Below are 19,699 nucleotides of genomic sequence, written 5' to 3'. Positions count from 1 at the left end.
CTTAACCCTATCACAGGAATGTATGCTGGCGCATGCACCACTTTATTTGTAAATAGTCTCATCCACATAATACAGACCTATCAGGTATTAATTTTAAAAAATAACATCGATTCAGTTTAAACCAGTTTGTTTTCATCGATTTTCTTTTAAGGTACTCTAGTATATGATGAACAATACTAAGCCCACTTAGCCAAATCACCAAAATGTCTATCCATACACCCGCTTTACAGCAGCAGAGGTTGCTACACATTACCCCAGAAGCATTTCCGGTCTCAGCATGGACACGCGCTGTCAAATTTCAAAGACCTTACCCAACTCATCCTTTTGTAACATGTCATTTGATTGGACCGCTCCGATTCTGCTTTGCACCGCATGCGATGATATGTTGAAATAAATGTCAAAACATTGACAGCGGAAGTTGATACAGCTAGCAGAAACCGAAAACATTTCAGAAGAATATCAAATAGTGTTGTTCGGAGATAAAGCCATCTTTCTTATTTCTGCAGTTGTAAGGGGAGGATGGAAAGAAAGTATGGTAGTCCCCACTGAAACTAAATAATCAAACATTTGGCAACATGCTGGGCGTGGATTGTTTTAAAAAGAAATGCACCCGGAAATTGTTGTTATTGGGTGTGATTGGGTTGATAATCGGGTATTTTATCGTGAAACAGAAATCAAAGGACCACAAAGAGTTGGTATCTTGGCTTGACAAACATGGATTTTCACAACACGTAAAAGCTTTGGGAGATTTAGGTATGCTATCTGTAAATAAATTTACAATGACAATAAAATGTGCTTAACAGTTGAAACTATTATTAAACTGTTAGAGTAAAAGTCAAAATTGGCACGGTATGCAATATTTCGCTGCAAAGTAAATGAATACTGTGGTTTTATATGAGCAGACTTTTATTTAAATGCTTCTTGCTAGTGGAATATTTTTGCTTTTAACTTTTTGACCAGGCCAGGTGTCCTGCTTGTGTAAGACATCACTGCGATCTAAGTAGGAAATTTACGCACCTGTATAAAGGTGTGGCATGGTATAAATGCCATAATTAAGGTTTAGGATTTTTACACTTGCATTTGGAAAGGGAGGTAATATGTAAATTGCTTAGAATTGACTGGTGACGCACTCTGCGTGGATTAGATATTCAACGTTTTGACACTCCCTCTATCAGCTGTGTGGAACAACTGTCATTTCTATGTATAATCATATCTGGGTATTGTTATTGCATCAGACCTTGGCTGTTTTTTAACTCTCTCATTCATGTATGTGATTACCTCCCTTCCCATCATTTGGCAAGCAAGTCGGGAGATAGTCCCAGAAGTTTCCAGAAATGTTAATTTACATGTCATTATAGCATTTATTTTAATATAGTTAGGCTTCGAATGGTATCTTGCCTCTGGCCATTCCACCGTCTCCGTTAATTTTTTGCATCAAACAGCATCGTGCAGCTGAGCTTAAAAAAAGTCATAGATACATGTATGGAGCTATATGTAATTTTTGGCTTTGGAATATATGAATCTATATCATGTATCATGACTTGAAGACTTATTATTCATTATTATAATGTCTAATTTTATTTCCTGGAAATCACTTTGAATATAGGCCATCCTGGGGTCAAAAGCTTGCATGACCTCTGGTGCAACCTCATGGAAATGTGCCGGGATGCTTGCATGGCTGCCTCCCAATGTTGAAAACATTCCCGTCCCCCTAAAAATGTGTATACACTCACTTATATAACTTTCATAACAAATCAACACTATTTCTAATGGTGAACCAGATTTGTAATATAGAAATGCAGATGAGTTAATTATTATTTAGAACTATAGTGTTTTTAAAGTTGACACAAATACATGTACACATGTATGATCCATCATCCAATACATACAACATAGTTCTTGACTAGTATAGAGAATAACATGTGGCACTGTGACCATTCCGACCATGACATTGACAATGAAGAGTGTAACCAAGAATACTTATATTGTTGTAGTTTTGCTGGTGTAAAGATAAATTTATTTCAAAAGCCTTCAGTCATAGAAGCATCCCTGTGACAACTAGACAGGAACTGCCAAATATTTTGATGATATGTTTAGATCGTTTATGTGCATATGCATATATATTTTTACATGCTCAGTGTAGAAGTTGAATTATAACTACAGTAATTATAGGTTAACCACATATATAATTTAAGAAATGTTATGTTGAATGCTAAAACGTTTCTGTTATATTCTTTATTATGCAGGTGTCCAGAATCTTGATGATGTCATTCTATTGTCGGCTGATCACAGCTCTTTATCAAAAAGTTTGGAAAGGAGAAAGTTTGAGGCTATTTTCTCTGATTATTTTACAAATGCTGTCAAGGAACTGAAGAGTATAAAAACTCTGGAATATTGGCTGATCTCTCAAGGCTTGGGGATATTCACTGATGTGTAAGTTCAGGACTATAGTTGTTGTTATGTACATGTGTGTACTGAAAATAAGCTAACCTTTGCTCTGAGAGCGGTTGGCCATGTTCCCAGCAGCTTCCACATTAACTGCCCTGAATCATTACATTCACAAACTTGGATCTTGGTCCTGTCTCCTGGGCTTTCTTCAAAGCCCCAGTATTGTACGTCACAATAAGAGGTGTCTCATAACCTTAAAACAATTCTCAATTCATATTACCTCATTATGCATGAGGATAATAAAAATCATAATGTCACTAATAGCACATGTATCCGATGCACCAACTCTGACATCATCAGAACTTCATCAGCTACCATCTTAGAACCATGTTACCTGTTGCTCTTTTGGACTAGACTGCTGTTCCCAAAATTAAAATCTCCTCTTACCACCTGTTCAGCTGAAGGGAAAAGTTGCTACCATTCCTTGTGCGAGGCAGCTTCCATTTGGACCAGAAAAGGATCCACCTGTACATGATCTAGCCAAATTGAAAACTACCTTTGCAAATCACATTTTTATTGAGTAATTTCAACCACAGCTTCAACACTGCTCACTGCAGAACCATACTTATAAAGCCATTGTTCCACATCAGAACCAGTGATGATAGAAATGCATGTGTGTTATCATTAAAACACATGGATTTCAATCATTTTGTCGTTTTTCATTAGCCAAAGTGTCTTATGGATCACAACCATAATGGTCACGTTTTGCACTCTTTTGATACAGAAGAACATTAATCACATGGTTACAAACCGCCACAGTGAAAACCATGTGGGGTGCTTAATTAAGTTCTTTGTGTATATTTTCTTTGTGACATCAGTGTCAATTTATTTATTTATTTGACTGGTTTTTTACACCGTACTCAAGAATATTTCACTTATACAACGGCAGCCAGCATTATGGTGGAAGGAAAGCGGGCAGAGGCTGGGGGAAACCCACGACCATCTGCAGGTTGCTGGTAGACCTTCCCACATACTGCCCGAGAGGAGGCCAGCATGAGCTGGACTGGAACTCACGGCATCCGCATTGCTGAGAGGCTCCTAGGTCATTACGCTCCGCTAGCGCGCTAACCAACTAAGCCAGTGAAGCCCCCATCAGGGTACAATGAGAATGCTGAAATTCCAGTTTTCTGTGTTACCTCATCTTCAAATTACATTCTCTGTTTTACAAAGATGTGGTCAGATAAAGATTTGTTGAACATAGTAGTGAAATTTGTGAGATGAGAACATATACACTAATTTATCCCAAATGAGAAATACAGGAACATGAGTCTCATACATATATGTGCATAGTATAATTTTGAGGTTAGACATGTTGGAGGTAACAGAACCATACGCACTGACTCTGTACCTGGTGATGTGTGCTGGGTGTTCAAGTTACTTTATTTCTTTTTCAACCATTAAAGTACTTTTTTCAGTGGAATTTAAACATATAATTATTATCACAATGATGCTAAAATCATTCATTTGTGTCGCTATAGATACAAGCTTCTTAAAACTGAACAAATTAGTTGTCTACATCCCATAGCTCTTTCAGAATGTTTCAAAATACAGGTTGAAAAGAGGCGGTTGAAAAGGTTGAAGAATTAGGGTACTTTACTTACCTCCAAGATTACCTTTAAAACCTTTACAGCCATGGGTCAGAATGATACAAAACCGCAAACGGGACATGGCGGTTCTATTTTTTTTTAACTGTGTGTTTTTTATTTTCCCCACTTTTTCAGTCAGAGTTTTTCTTTATGTATTAGTAGGCCAAAAAAAAAATCCCAGGAAAAGAGATTGGACGGGACATTCTTTTTTTAAGCAGACGAAGAAAAAAGCAAAAACTCCCAGTAACAGAGATCGAGTGGGAGTTTATTTTTTTCAAGCAGACAAAAAAAAACTCACAGAAAAAGATCTTCGGCCCCGAAATAATAAGCCAATCAGTATATGTATTGCTTCACGCATTGTTAAGACACTCATGTAGTTGACACTATCATTGGATGATTATCTTGGGGCTTGAGATAACTAAGTCGGACCTCAACAGAACCAGCCAATCATTTGGCCATAGATATTGCGATTTAGACGAAACCATGAACCGAGTTGTAATCCAATTGATTTATTATCTCGGGGTCCTAGATCTTTTTCTGAGAGTTTCTTTTTTTTCGTCTGCTTAAAAAAAATAAGAAACTCCACCTGTTCTCAATTTCTGGGAGTATTTCTTTATTTTCTTTATTTTTTTTTTTTGTGCCTGTTTAAAAAAGAGAAAAACTCAGATTGCAAAAGTGGAAAAAGTAAAAAACGCACAGTTATCAAAAAAAGAAAACTACCATGTCCCTTTTACGACTCTGCACAACGTGGCTTGAATCCTGCTGTCTTTTTCATAAGCTCAGCAGCCTAATAACTGAACTTTTGGGAAAATTCTCTCAATCTCCTCGTGAAAGCTTTAGAAAGCTTTCCCATTATACACTCCTCCTCTCCCAAGACACACTCACCTTCCACCCTGCAGATGCAGTTGTTAAAAAAAAAGATTGTTGCGGAATAATTTACAGCCAAAACATAAGTTGTAAGAAAAATTGAAACGTTTCGAATGTCATCTCTGTTTTTTCATCAGTTTTGTTAAACTATATGCTGTACTTAATTCCAAAATAATATAAATACATTTTTACTTGATTTTTGTCTCTTTGCAGACTGGTGGATTCTGGGATAAATAGCTTGGAAGCTTTACGTGATGTGCCCGACAAAACCTTACAACAATTGGCCAAAAAGGTTTCCAGGTCTCAAGATTACTCAGTGTTACAGCATCAGTTGAAGAAGTTGAGGTTCAGACATAGTCTAGTCACCTACTATTCTTCACCAGCAGGCTTCAAGGCTTTAGCTGACCAGGCCAAGTGGACAGTGTCAAGCTTTGGTAAGTAACTACCATATTCTCTAACTACTCTAATTGTTTGTAAGGCCTTGGTGACAATAACTTGTTGATTTCAAATGCAGAACTGTTTTGCCTAACACTAATATGATGTGCCAGTCCGTTCATGTTACGTCAGACACAGCACCAGTATCTTACCAAAGGTCAGAGGTTGACATAGGGCATCCTTCACTGGTAAAACTGACTGCCAACAAGTGAAAATTCTTTGGTATGACAAGTAAGGAACTTCAATTCTCAGCTCTAAATGCTGTACATGTTGTACATGTCTCCGATATTGTTGTATCACAGCAAAACTGTTTCTAGAACTGTGACATTGTTGTGAGATGAGTAAGGCCTGTTTCTTTGTTCACCACAGCAAATCACAAGGTGCCAAATGATAGAAACTGTTTATAGAACTGTGACGTTGTGAGATGAATGAAGCCTGTTTCTGTGTTCACCACTGCAAAACACAACACAAGCTGATACATGATAGAAACTGTTTATAGAACTGTGACACTGTTGTATGACTTGTGAGGGTTGTTTCTGTGTTCACCACAGCAAAACACAACACAAGCTGATACATGATAGAAACTGTTTATAGAACTGTGACATTGGTGTGAGATGAATGAGGCCTGTTTCTGGGTTCATCACAAAAAATCACAATGTGACACATGATAGAAACTGTTTATAGAACTGTGACATTCTTGTATGACATGTGAGGGTTGTTTTTGTGTTCACCACAGCAAAACACAACACAAAGTGATACATGATTGAAACTGTTTATACAACTATGACATTGTTGTGAGATGAATGAGGCCTGTTTCTGTGTTCACCACAGCAAAAAACAACACAAGCTGATACATGATAGAAACTGTAACAATAATTGGTGGAAATAAGTAAGCCATTGCTGTTCTTATATGGCCTTGCATAAATTTTGTTGGATATCACTTGCCTTTCACCAAAATATCTTGAATCTTTATGCTGCATGTAGGAAGATTGTTTACACTGGCTTCTTAATTCCACCCAATAACCTGTCCGTGGTCATTTAAGTATTAAATTCTTGATTAAGGCATTAAACCCCAATCAAAAGAATAAATAATCAAGTTAGTTTATGCCAAGACCTGAAGAGGTTTATAAAGCGATCCATTTGCCTCTTTTTTTGGCTGCAAGTGGTGGGCTATAAAATAGCACTCTAAGAAATATATGCACATAAAGATATAAATTTGATTCCCTATCCAACACTGAACACTTGTAAAAAAAAAAAGAAAACAAATTACAAAGGTGAAACACTGTCAGATTTAATTTGTATAATGTTATAATTAAAGGCCAGTCTCATTGCGCAGTGACTAGACCTCAAATCAGTGAAGTCACATGGTTGAACAGACTCCTGACTTTCATGTTGCGAAGTTCGCTGCAAACAAGTACTTGGTAAGGTAAAAAGGTTTTCTCCTCTCTTCATCCGTATGATTCCTGTCAGATATATTTAAATGAAATAATCCTGAATGTGCAGTGTAATTTTTGTGCTATTTCTGGCCGTGAAGCCTAAAGCTACCTGGGGATTGCTTCATTGTCCAGGATCAGTAAGCTCATTACAACTTCCCCTGGCTTAATAATGGCTTCAGCTTTGGTGCCTTGCTCTTAGAAACATCTATTCAGGAAGTTCTGAGCCTAATTGCACAAGTGTACAGTATCTAGAGGTACCGGTATATCTAGGGTAAATTGTGAACACCAAGTGTATGTATGTATGTGTGTGTGTGTGTGTGTGTTCTTGGGGTTTAACGTTGAGCTTAACCATTTTTCAGTTATGGATGTTTGTACATGCACTGCATTTTCCTGTGGCAGGGTTAGGCCATACGGCCGAAGATGCCAGATATGCCACCCCATCCAGTCATATCATAATGACACCGGGCCAACCAGTCATGTTTCCTTGCTCTAACCCCATAGTACCGAGCGCTGAGTGAGGTAGCAGCAAGTACCATTTTTTACAGAAAACCAGGTGTAGTTCAATGAGCATAACCATACACGTAGTTAAAGAAAGTCCCCAAATGAGCATATTAATGTACAGTATGTATGCATTGTACATGAAGTAAAAGGAGAAAGTTGTGAAATGCAACATTGAATGATAAAAGATTGTTGATGAACAGAGTAGTTGCATAGTGTTATTTGGATATGGAGTGGATTGTTGTGATAGAATGTATTGAACTTTGTATTGTATTATGATCTGGCATCACCAGTTTTGCATTAACTACAAGTCTATAATCAAGTGCGTAGCCCAAGGTAGAATTGAAACACATGTATTGGCACAAGTCTAAAGCTTGCATCTGCATTTGGGTGCTCATAAGTCTGCAGTATGGACTCCCACGCTTTGTTGTGGGGGCATGGACATGTAAATAGCCTCTGTAAAGGGCTGTCTCCGCTCTTCTGTTAGGCTGTATTGATTGGTTGTTGTTGTACATTGTACCTTCCGTGACTGATTGGCTCTGGCCTGCTGCTTGCTGTCTGACTAGTATTGCACAAGGATGGGGGCTCCTGTTTCTCTCTGTTTTGCTTCCTGCGCCTCCCGGTTTATCCAGGTCAGTGAGAACTGATACAGGGTCACCCATTCTCTCTGTAGCCTTGTGTTTGATTGATGAATCCTTGACACCACCCTCATTGTGGTCTCTCTGTGGTATTGACCATACACATGTTCATTTCTTCATGGTGAGCCATATAGACTGAAGATGCCATCGTGGTCAATGTTTTATCATGGGTTAATCAGCATGGATTACAAGCAGCTTCTTCCAGCTTCCAGTGGAATTTTTCAGTTTATTTAATACCTGCATGTGATATTAAAGGTATGGTATATTCTGTAATTTTTGGTCCTTTATTTTTACTCTACCATGCATAATATGTTGTTGTTTGGATCTGTGAGGTATAAAAATGTGTACTTGTGAAAATATGTTCCAGTGATAATTTTAATGAGCACAGTCCTGACCTCCAATCATATTATCAAAAGTGTACCTCAAGTTACAAAACACAGTATTTGTATCTTGGAGATTGGGGGTGGAATCCAATATACATTGTTGCAATTTGATCTACTGCAGGTTATGATGAACTCTATAGCTCTAAATCGTACTAGAATTACTTTCTTTTGTTGCACGTACATTGTGTGGACAGACAGGTGAAAGACAAACTATTTTGAGATATAGTGTAGTCCTAACAGGGTGACATGTACATATAATCCCTGTATATTGAGAGTGCTAATCATCGTGCATTATAAAGCTGTATGTATACTACTCATGTGCTTTTGTGTGAGCTCTATAGGTAAAAACTTGGTCATATCAGCCGCTGTAATTTCATATGCACCATACTTGTATATACAGAATTACATTAAGGTTCACTTAAATCAGTGTAAATTGTGCCATCATTTTCATGTTGTTGACAGGTGTAAGCTTGAATGATGTTAATTAAAATAACAGAAAATATTGTTAAAGGCAAAACCTTTTGGGACGTGAAAGATGTTCACAGTGAGTTAAGGAAACTCAAACAAATGTAAAATCTTAGCAAATTCATTTTCAAATTCACAGATGAATATTTATCAACTTTATTCTGTCTTTTGGACGTAAAATTCTTATATTGAACTTTTATAAAAAAAATGATTTTCATCTCGGACATTTTATGCGGAGCGTAAGTGTTTCATTATCGTTCGTTCTCAGTGACTGAGCACTATGTTACCGGCTGAACCCACTAAAAGACAGGAATAAACAACAGATTGCCCGACTTAGACCCAAATTACTTTAGACGGGAAAGGTACACTATTCTGATTGATCTCAGCGGTGTCCGTCAATGCTTAGTTAAGATTCAACAAGCTGAATCTGCTTAGAGATGTATCAAGAGCAAACAAAATAAGTGTTCGTTATAAAATTATATATTTTCATGTTGTTCAGATCATTATCATAAAAATAACTTTATCATCTTTATAACTTTATCGCTTTCCTGGCCCTGTTCACAGCCACAGGGTTTAATAATAAAGTTACACTTATTAAAATATTCACTTTAACAAAGTTATGTTACACTAGAAAGGTCTGTTTGATGTTACATATGTATGATTTAAATTAAGATCTTATTAAACACCTTTTCTCAAAATTACCTTCAGGTATATGCAGCTATATTACATCTTTATTGGATGTGTCATTTGGTTTTTTAAGACAATTAGAACCACTGTGAACTGTCAGTCTTTACAGTGGAATGTTAACTTCAGCATTAAACTCAAGCCAACAAAGTTGGAGCCATCTTTTCTGTTTTTTTACACTTAAATATTTCAATACACATGTTTCGGTATACACGTAGGAGGTTACTACAACAGAAAGACATCCCTTTTCGATGTGATACTGTTGCTACAAATCACTGTTTGGTGATCCTGCCAACTTTAGTGTGAGGTATTATATAGAATATAGAAAACTAATTAAACAGAATTAGATTAATCTGCTGAATCATGTTGAAAAAATCATGATATTAGATCGATATGTGGTAATTTTCCCAAACATATTAAAAGATGCATGCACGCAAGTAGACCTACCATGTTGTAAAGAAGACATCATTTTACACTCTTATGTGACTCTGCTGTAATAATGACATATCTCAAAAACTGTATTCAACACCAACAATGCTCAAGGTCTAAAATAAAACGTATTCCATTAAGTTGTGTGCTTTGAAGCATTTGTCTGCAATCAGAGTTTGACAGCAGCCTAACTATTGCCAGTCCGCCATAGCTAGCCAACAAACTGAGATGAATTATGATTGAATATGATCACTTCAAGGTTTGTCAGGCAATAATGAGAAAAACAACATAGCTGATCTAAATATTAGAGTATCAGGTCACAATAGACTGAAGGGTGATTATACTGCTTGCATTCCCCTGTCCAATCACTCAATGAAAACACGGCTGTCGGAAGCGTGTAAGTATGGGTTTAGGTGTAAGTGTAGGTTAATCAGAACTTTGAGGTATATACAGCAGATATGCAGATATATGTACACATGCACTGTGATCATGTAATTACATGTATAACCTATTTAAAGGTAGAATGGCACTCTGTGCGCTCATGCCTGTAAGCCTGTTCTGGGGAAGGATCAGTATAAGGTGGAAGCATGTCTGCTTGGAGATGATAGTGGGGTTATGCCTATTCCCAAAAGGTTTACTTCAAATTTCCCAATTAGAGTTAAAAATTTTTTTTTTAATGCAAGCACAGGCCAGTTGGTGAGCCGATGGACATAACGCCCACACCTTCTCCATTGGGCTAGCTGACTTCATTACAGAAATCTAATTATGAGAGAAGATGTGGGCTACAGTATCGACCAGTTTAATGAGCTGACAGTTAAAAATGGTTCAGTGTCTTAGCCCAGGCATATATACATTTTGACATTTGCTTAAGAAAACCCTCTAGATCTTCAGTAACAAGCATTCTGTGTATAAATCTTAATTTACAGGTTTTAACAAGTGTTGAGCAATTTTGTGATGTATTAGTGTAATGTTAGCTCTGATTAATGAATTCCTGTTAGCTGTAATTAGCCGTGGTTTATGATAAAACATAAAATAGGCCTCTTAGCCAAGTGTCAAAGTTCACTGTCTGTATGCTTCCATATATTTACTGTAATTCACTTAAATATTCATGTATTTTCCTAGACCCTAGCTATTTCACAAATGAAACTTGTCCTGAGAGGGTTTTTCTGTAGGATACCACCAGCAAGCTGCTGCATATACATTGTATGTGTATATTATTGTTGTCTAATGAAGACTATTCTGGATGACTTAAGCCTGGCATAGATCGCCCTTGCAACTAGGAGCAACTGGGTTTTTGGTGACTCAGAGCAACTAGGAGCAACTGGGTTTTTGGTGGCTCAGAGCAACTAGGAGCAACTGGGTTTTTGGTGGCACAGAGCAACTAGGAGCAACTGGGTTTTTGGTGACTCAGAACAACTAGAAGCAACTGGGTTTTTGGTGACTCAGAGCAACTGGGAGCAACTGGGTTTTTGGTGGCTCAGAGCAACTAGGAACAACTGGGTTTTTGGTGACTCAGAGCAACTGGGAGCAACTGGGTTTTTGGTGACTCGGAGCAACTGGGTTTTTGGTGACTCAGAGCAACTGGAGGCAACTGGGAGCATTCAATCAGGCGCTGGTTTCATACAATCTATGTTGTCACCAACAACTGCTGACTTGGCATAGATTCAGAGCTTAACATATTCTACTTTTCTGTATCTCGAAGCATCCAGTTGTATCCAGTTGCGCCAACCTAAGCATCCTTGCATCCAGATGGTTCCAATTTTCCATTAGATAGTCATTTGTGATGCATCATGTGCAACAGGTCACGTGACAATCATACACTTATTTGAGAAGTGAGAGTTGTTGCCCGCAGCAATCGACCTACGCTCACTGAAACCAAATCTGGTCAGACACAGACAGATGCTCACAACAGCAAAGTTTTCTGAAACTTTTAGCTCCTCATAGTATGGATGATGATGATGAAGGTGACTCAGGTGTCCAGAGAAGTGTGGATGACCTCTCATGATATTGATAATGAAGTGTTCAAATGTTTTGGGTGATATAAATGTCAAGCTTATTGTGTATGGCTTCAATGATGCTAATACATCTGTAGCATTAAACCTCCATCATTAATTAATTTGCATACAGTCTTTGTGCAGTTTTTCACAAATCCAAAATAAATAAGAAACATATATTTGTACATGTACATAGTGTAAACTCCATGATTTAGCAGTAGTTTAGAGCACTATGCCTAGATACTGAGCATGTGTGTACTTTCATGTGTACAACCTCTATGGACAGTGTTTTATATGAGCATGCTGTAACCCCTTTTATGTTTGAATGTATCATTTTTGTTCTCTTCCCCTTGAATGTGGTTCGAAGATGACTGCCTTAGTGTACAGTGAACAATATTAAGCACTGGGTATGCCTATAGCCAGTCCATATCTACATGCACATGTTTTTGTCAGAGGCTGCTCTTCAGGGTCATGTGACCAATTTAACACATGAGAATTTGATTTCTCTCCGGCACAGTTGCAGTGTTATTGGAAAATCAATAGTAATGTTGGTGAGAAGGTTTTTGGAGAGGTTGAATGGAGTGTGCAGCTTTGTCTGGAAGTTCCTCCACTCCATGGTCCAACATGATGCCTGCTGGATTTACCAGTGCCTGCTTAATAGCACGGAAATAAGGGCATTTAGGGGATTTCATGGCTGTTTAGCTTACAAGTAGTTTGCCGGGCTTTCTGTTTGCTTGACTAATGCATGGAGAATTTAATCCAAAAACAACATGGGGTGTTAACCCTTGAGACATGTGTGCTACATAATTGAGATAATTCTTCATCAGGTGCACTGTGTCAACATGGTGTCTGTACCCAGATTTGTCATGTAGGGCTTCTGGAAATAAGTTGTGTGTCATGCTCTGAATACATCTGGCTAGAATGTAGTCGTCGCTGGCGTGAAGACTGGAAGATAATCCACTGGTAATGGCTGTGTAAGCCTATTGATTTTACGTGATGAGGCTATTAAAGTGTCCCTTAAGCGGCTTCTCTCTGTTCACACATTTTGTACAATTTGTCCTGGTTAGGTTTAATGCACTACACAAACTTCACTGAGGGCATAGTGACAATTTTTGCAGTTAGAACATAAGATTTTGCAGACCATACTATTTCCCGATTTGTGCAATGTGGTTACAGATCAGCTGATTAATCTGAGTGACTGATAGTCCTTTAAAAATGCTGGTGTCTGAAATGTAAGATATCTAATTTGCCCTGTTTCACGAACTTGGAAATATGGTCCTTGAACAGATTTTTCTGTTCTTATTACAGTTGTTCTTAGATTGATTGGCAGAACTTATATTTTGATCATTTTTATTTTTTAATACTGTGACAATTACTTGTCTGTTATATATCTCTATATATTTTTTTTTTTTGGTTATTGATTGATGTTCTATGATGTACTCGAGAATATTTCATTTATATGATAGCGGTCAGCATTATGGTGGCAGGAAAACTGGCAGAGCCTGGGGAAGCATGTCTATTATTAGGTTCCCAGCCAACAGCATGTTATGAAGTACATCCAAATAAAAATAATGATCGCAATCAGTAGCAATTTCATTTCATAAGCTAGATCAGCTGTGTAAATGTCATAGAAGCATTGGATTTGTCAGTGCTTTAGGTTGAGGATTTGAAACTCTCCAACACTGAGGTGAATACAGATTTGACCCCCGCACACATAGCAGGAAACCTGAAATCTCACATATACCTCATGTACATGGAAGTGACAATAGATTTCCACACGAAAAGTTATGCCTTTATTATTGTGTCTTTTTGATATTTTAGTATAATTCTATTTTAATTGCCAATACATGTTTCTGTACTCCTATATGGCTTTACACAAAAATTAAAGAAATACTGTATGTTTGCACTATGCTTTTCTTTATTTCAGTCTGGTTTTTTATTTTTCCGGGAGCATTACTCGTCACAATGATGATCTTTTGTGGAGGCCTCTTTGCTCACCGCAGCCCTCATGTATCGAAGGCAGCCATCCTTGACTATTTCAATCGGCGATATCCTGCCCCTCAATACTGTACAGTAAAGTGGGACTGGACTGAGCCACATACTGTCGGTGGTACACTGACATTCCAAGTTCAGGTATGTACCTCAATTATGACAACTCAATTTAAGACCTGTTGTGTCAAAATTGAAAATGCATGAAAAGTGTTCTGTTATGCTAAACGTGTCCAAGTTTGTACCTTATGCAATTTCTAATTTTGAAGGTTTACATTTTGATTTATGTCAAATATTGCTTTGTGGACTTGGCCTGTGGTGCATGCTGAACATTGTGATTGTGAGGCAACAACGAACTTTAGAACCTTCCATATACCTAGTGCTTGTTCAAAAATGTGAGCTCTTCAGGCAGTTGAAACTCTTGAAAAAGATTCTGATACGTTTTAATGCTGAAATCAGGCAAAGAATTCCCTTGTAGCATGAGGACTGGTTTCTTCCTGTTGTGTTTATAAGGAAAAAATTTGGCATTGTTGAACAGATTTATTGGCTAACATCTGAAGATGATTCAAACAGAAAGTACTAAAACAACTGTCTCCATGATAGTTCATGCCACATTCTTTTCTTGCCAGGATTGTCTTGCCAAAGATGTAAATGAAAAAAAATTATAAATGGTAACAATGTACAATGATGTATTTGTCTCATCACATTTTTCCATTCTGTTATGACAGGTGTTCCAGAGAAATGGTAAACCATATCCTGTTTCCAATGGTGACAACATCCTGGTGGAGATTGTGCACCAAGGGATTAAGGTGGCCACAACGATGGAGTATGGGGGCCCTGATCCCAACAGTGCTAACATTGCTAAAGTCTCCTTCACCATATATAAGAGTGGAGAGTACCTCATCTCTATTCTGATTGGTGGACGGCACATCAAAGGAAGTCCATTCAAGAAGAACTTTGAAGCTGGTATATATATTTTTGCTGATATCATATTTGAAAGGCTTGACTTTCCATTCCATTACATTGTGAAGTCACTTTAGTAGTATTAATTATTTCAGTTTAGTGTCAGTAGTATACTTAAGTAGTAATAATGTCAATGTGGTACTGCTTAATTTCCATCTCTTGATAGTCCATATATATTTACTATTTGAAAAAGGTTGGAGACATTCTATTTAAAAGGTGGCAGCATGATCAACCTGAGAGAAATCTGTTATCAGTGTTATGTGTCAGACTGGTTCATGCCCACAGTATGCTTATTATTCCAACATGCCAGGTTACCATTCATAAGGTGACAGACATGGCATGTCTAATAGAGTAGTCTCATTTTAAAATAATGCACGGTCAAGTTTTAGTTTTAGTATGGTAACTGACTGACATTTTAAAATTAAAAATTTTGAAATGCCCCCCCAGCCAGATTCACTTGCATGTCAAGCAAAACAGCAGTGTATGTTGAGACTTATCTTAACACAGTGTGAGCTTCCTAACAGAATATCTTATTCATTCCCATTTACACTATTGTGGAATTTGAGTTGCTGCTTACATAGTGTGCACTATGAAATATGATTAAAGAACCTGCAACAATGCTTTAAGGGCGTTCCAAGTTGAGATCATGTGATCTTGTGGCTGCATTCTGGAAAGATTGTTTACAAAAGATTGTTCTCAAGGTTGGGTCACTGAGCAGATAAACTGATAGATTTTGTCTCAAGAAGATGCTACAATACTAGCTGTACATCATGATATTTGTACATCTGAAGAAGTTTCTTATTTCAAATACTGACACCTGTGACTACAGTACTGTAGTACAGTGCCAATTTTTCATTGTGTCAACAGCAGCTCATTGATCTGAAAAAAAATGAGACATCGCTGTACAGCATGAGACATAATTGTACAACATGAGACATCATTGTATAGCATGAGACCTCATGGTACAGCATGGGACATCATTGTACAGCATCCCTGACTTGGTTCATTCCAAATCATATATGCATATCCAAGATGTTATAAATGCACAAATAAATTAAACATAATGTTGTGACAGGAATGAATGAGAAATTATTATTTCTGAGCCACACAGCTTCAGTGCTACCCAAATTGCCTATAATAGCTCCTCCATGCACATGTTCATGCAATTTTATAACAACTATAATATCAAAGAAAACTTATGAAGGTCTGCAGTTGAGGTTTGTTATTCTCATCTAAGAGGGGTGGGCATTGTCCCTATTTGTCTGTTATATTTATTCATTTATTTGGTTAGAGTTTTATTTGCTGCACTGATAAGCTAACCGCTAGGCTATGGAGGCCCCCTGTCTAGCTGTTCTAGGAAGGCAACATACATTTTTGTACTCCTAATGTAATATAGTGAATGCTGTGTCTAGATTATACAATGTGCTTGAATGGATTCGGCATTCTCATTTCCCTGACGTCTGTATTGTATTTGCATGTTGTCTCAAATTTTGTTTAGATATCACTTATTGGGCCGAGCTGTATGTAGACCCGCAGTTTAGACCAACCAGACTAATATAAAGCCAGCTTAGTGCTCTTATTAGCTCAGTTGCAGGCTTTTAAATGTCAAATTATTCAGCTGCTGGGATGAAAGCAGTGTTTTTTTTAAGAGCCAGGTTTGTTTCTAACATAAACATTACAGTCATGTAAGTAAAATTTCTTGAGTGTTATTTGAATCACCAATCAAATAAGTAAATAAAATATTGCCAGTACAGTGAATCAAAATGGTGTACCTGAAAACCGTTCACAAGGAAAATATTGCATGATATTGATGAATGTACCCACGACTTATGTGATAATTTGATTGTGGCATGTAATGTATATTTCCCTAACTGAAGGATATTGCAAAGCATAATTATTGGGCAATTTGCCCAGGCAGTGCCAGATTTCTATTACCAGAATTTATGGTATATGCAAATGTATTATTATATGAACTTTATCATTTGATAATGCTTGAAGATATGATCGCATATGCATTGAAATTCAGATCGGGTTTTACATGTGGGCTCCAAACATTTATATGAAGTCAGTGATCATTAATATAAAAACAGCATGCAGGCATAAATCAGACCAGTGCATCTTGACAGACCTTCCAAATTCAGGAGTTTCCATGATGAGTGAATTTGACAGAGTGGACGCCAATATTTTTTGTCCAAACATTTTGTGTGGGCAATCAGCTAGGCTTTAGAACAGAGCCCATTGGGGCTTTCTGCTTAGCTCTGGATAGATTATTCTCTCTGTGAGAGTGGAGGTCCACTGATTTGCCCAAGTCTCTCTGTACACTGACAGAACTTCTGCCAAATGTGATTGGGCGAATCTCATCCCCCGGAATGTTACATGTGGCATTATTGAACGTCTGATGTACAGGCATGTCCTCTACCGGTGTGGGATGCTCCTTTTCCCAAGCACTTAATGCGTATAGATTTCGCAGAAGCAGTTCCCTGCGCTCCTGTCTTCAGTGATGGATGAAGACTGATTTACTGTCACATGTTGGGTTGAATGTCTGAAATCCCTGATGTCCCATGGTTGTAATCTGTTCTTTTGTCAGTGGTATAGTTGGTGAGACAGTTCTGCTGGCATCAGATTTGAGGATACAAACACCATGACCACAAACCCATGATGCCACACAGTTGCCAACATGTCTTGTGGCAGTTTATAGTTCCAGAGACAGTTTCTGGTGCCATTGGGTACCAAGATAAACCCTAAATTTGAGATATCTTCCACTTTTAGTTCTTTTTCTAGTAGCATTTTATGTGTGTGTAAACAATGTGGTGATCTTTCATAGCATCCAGTACAAACTACAAACTAGCGTGACTGCCTGTGGACATGTTAAAACAGCATAATGCTTTTTTTGGTCCACAACTCTTGTGTGAACTTTGTAAAATATTTAACGCCCTCTACTTGTATGCGCCCCCTTTATCAGGAGTTTGCTGCTCCATTTTAAGTGGAGACTGACTCTGACTGGTCATGTTTCCATTTACCTGTGGAAGTAAGGAGATTTACTATGGGGTTTTTGACCAAGTGCAGTGTTGCTCTCAAAGAAGAGGTAAGTCTATCAATTGTGAAAGGGAAGAGTGTCATTAGTATTTCTGGCAGGGGTGACACTTTACCACTTCAGTAGCAGTCTACACAGAAGATTGCTTTCAATATCTTAGCTGTAAATGTATGTGAAATTCTTGGATCAGTGGGGTATGTGTATGTATGTATTCGCAATGCCATTATTGTTTATATTTATTAAGACATTTTATGAAGAACGGTAGCAGATGTCCCTGACACTGTTTCATGTCTGCCTAACATGAAGGACAGAGTACACCTATGTAATAATATCTTTACTGACGTCAACTCAGTTAGTTTTCAATGAAACATTTTTTCCTCAAAACCTTCAAACACAAAGTAACATATTCTAAATAAATTGCACACAGCTAAGTACCAAAATGTATAGCAAATATAATATGTTACATGTAAAGTGTGATGTATTCTTAAGAATTTAATTCTTCAGTAGTGTGCAAAGTAGAGAAAACACTCTTTATCTGTCAATCCACACGCAATGAGATACATGTATTACATGTACACATAGTTCCTCTCTTTTGCATCTTTCAGCCTAGAGAATTTATGTGTACATGTATAGCCAGCCTTAGATTCAGATCCATGCATTTGCCTAGATGTTAACTCATTTAACTCTGTTACAGACATATGTCTCTCAGGACTATTAGGCTAGCTGACCCCTGCATCTACATCATCATATATTCAACCATTTGTATCCTGAAATGTGCCGTTTGATTGGAACAGACTCAAGGGATATATGTTTCATACAACTGTCATTATATATACATGTGCTAAATATCCAGTTGGTTTTAGTGGAAGTGGTTCAGACATCTCCACTGACTTCATTCAAGAGTTTGACCATAAAGACCAAAATACCAGAATTGGTGTACAGTAACATCTAGTTGGTGCTCAGTATTTTAAGAGCTCCACAGTGGCTAATAAACCAGTTTGGCTGGTTTGAATCAATGGATTGTTATCTGATTTCATTCTCACAGGGATTAAGCTATCCAGCACTTTAAATATGTAGTAGCATTTTGGATATATGGTTATTTAAATATGCTAATCCACTGATATATTGCACTTGTGCATATGAAACCTATTTGTCTTTCCATAGGGCCTATTGATGCAACAAAGAGTGGCTTCATGAATTACAGCTCCACAGTCGTGTGTACTAAAGGCACTTCCCACCCCCTCACAATAGAGACAAGAGATACTTATGGCAACCTTTCAGCATATAAAGCTGGCCAGCATGATTTCTTCAAAATTAAAGTTCGAGAGGTAAGCCAGAAATGAATTGTTCTGTTGTAGATCCGTACTGTGATCACCAGATGATGTTTGGTTTTCAGATACTGTGAACATGTTTCATGTTTCACTCATTTCAACATAATGTTTTGTTCGTTCATGTCCATGGTAATACTCCCTATATGTATAGTTCAGCCAAATCCTAACTTGAAATCTTGCAGCCATCATGGTCAGACGGCCGGCAAGGTTGAGCAGTTCAGCTGTCATCCCCCTCCCCATAATTGGCCTGGTGGTTTGATCATGATGACATGATTGGCATATGATATTGCAATGTCTTTCAATTGCCTTAATTAGAGTATATAGTAATGTTGAGAACACACAGATTTAATTAGATTTAGATGCTGTGTGCTGGATGCGGTAAATAGCAAGTTACTTTGTCTGGTTATGTATGACAGCAGTAACACATAAATGTATGAAAGGCATTTTGGCCGTTTACATGACAGGATTCATGTCCACAACAGCATTGGCAATGTGCCAGAAAACATTATCTCAAAATGA

The 19,699-nt window shown here is 37.6% G+C and overlaps 1 protein-coding gene across 1 annotated transcript in view; it reads left to right on the top strand.

Annotated features, from left to right (window-relative positions):
- Positions 1–423: 423 nt before the first annotated feature.
- The window catches only part of LOC135469117 (apoptosis-resistant E3 ubiquitin protein ligase 1-like), a 40,928-nt gene continuing 21,652 nt past the window's right edge, over positions 424–19,699 (top strand). Inside the window, exons 1-6 of the mRNA XM_064747648.1 lie at positions 424–753; positions 2,247–2,433; positions 5,115–5,335; positions 13,791–13,996; positions 14,581–14,818; positions 19,014–19,177. Of these exons, the coding sequence (XP_064603718.1) occupies positions 576–753; positions 2,247–2,433; positions 5,115–5,335; positions 13,791–13,996; positions 14,581–14,818; positions 19,014–19,177 (1,194 nt within the window). The 5' untranslated portion in view covers positions 424–575. The remainder of the gene's footprint in view (positions 754–2,246; positions 2,434–5,114; positions 5,336–13,790; positions 13,997–14,580; positions 14,819–19,013; positions 19,178–19,699) is intronic.

Source organism: Liolophura sinensis, chromosome 6 (genome assembly GCF_032854445.1).
Source record: "Liolophura sinensis isolate JHLJ2023 chromosome 6, CUHK_Ljap_v2, whole genome shotgun sequence".
NCBI lineage: Eukaryota > Metazoa > Mollusca > Polyplacophora > Chitonida > Chitonidae > Liolophura > Liolophura sinensis.
The sequence above is the reverse complement of the archived record's forward strand: the minus strand, read 5'-3'. Positions and strand labels throughout refer to the sequence as shown.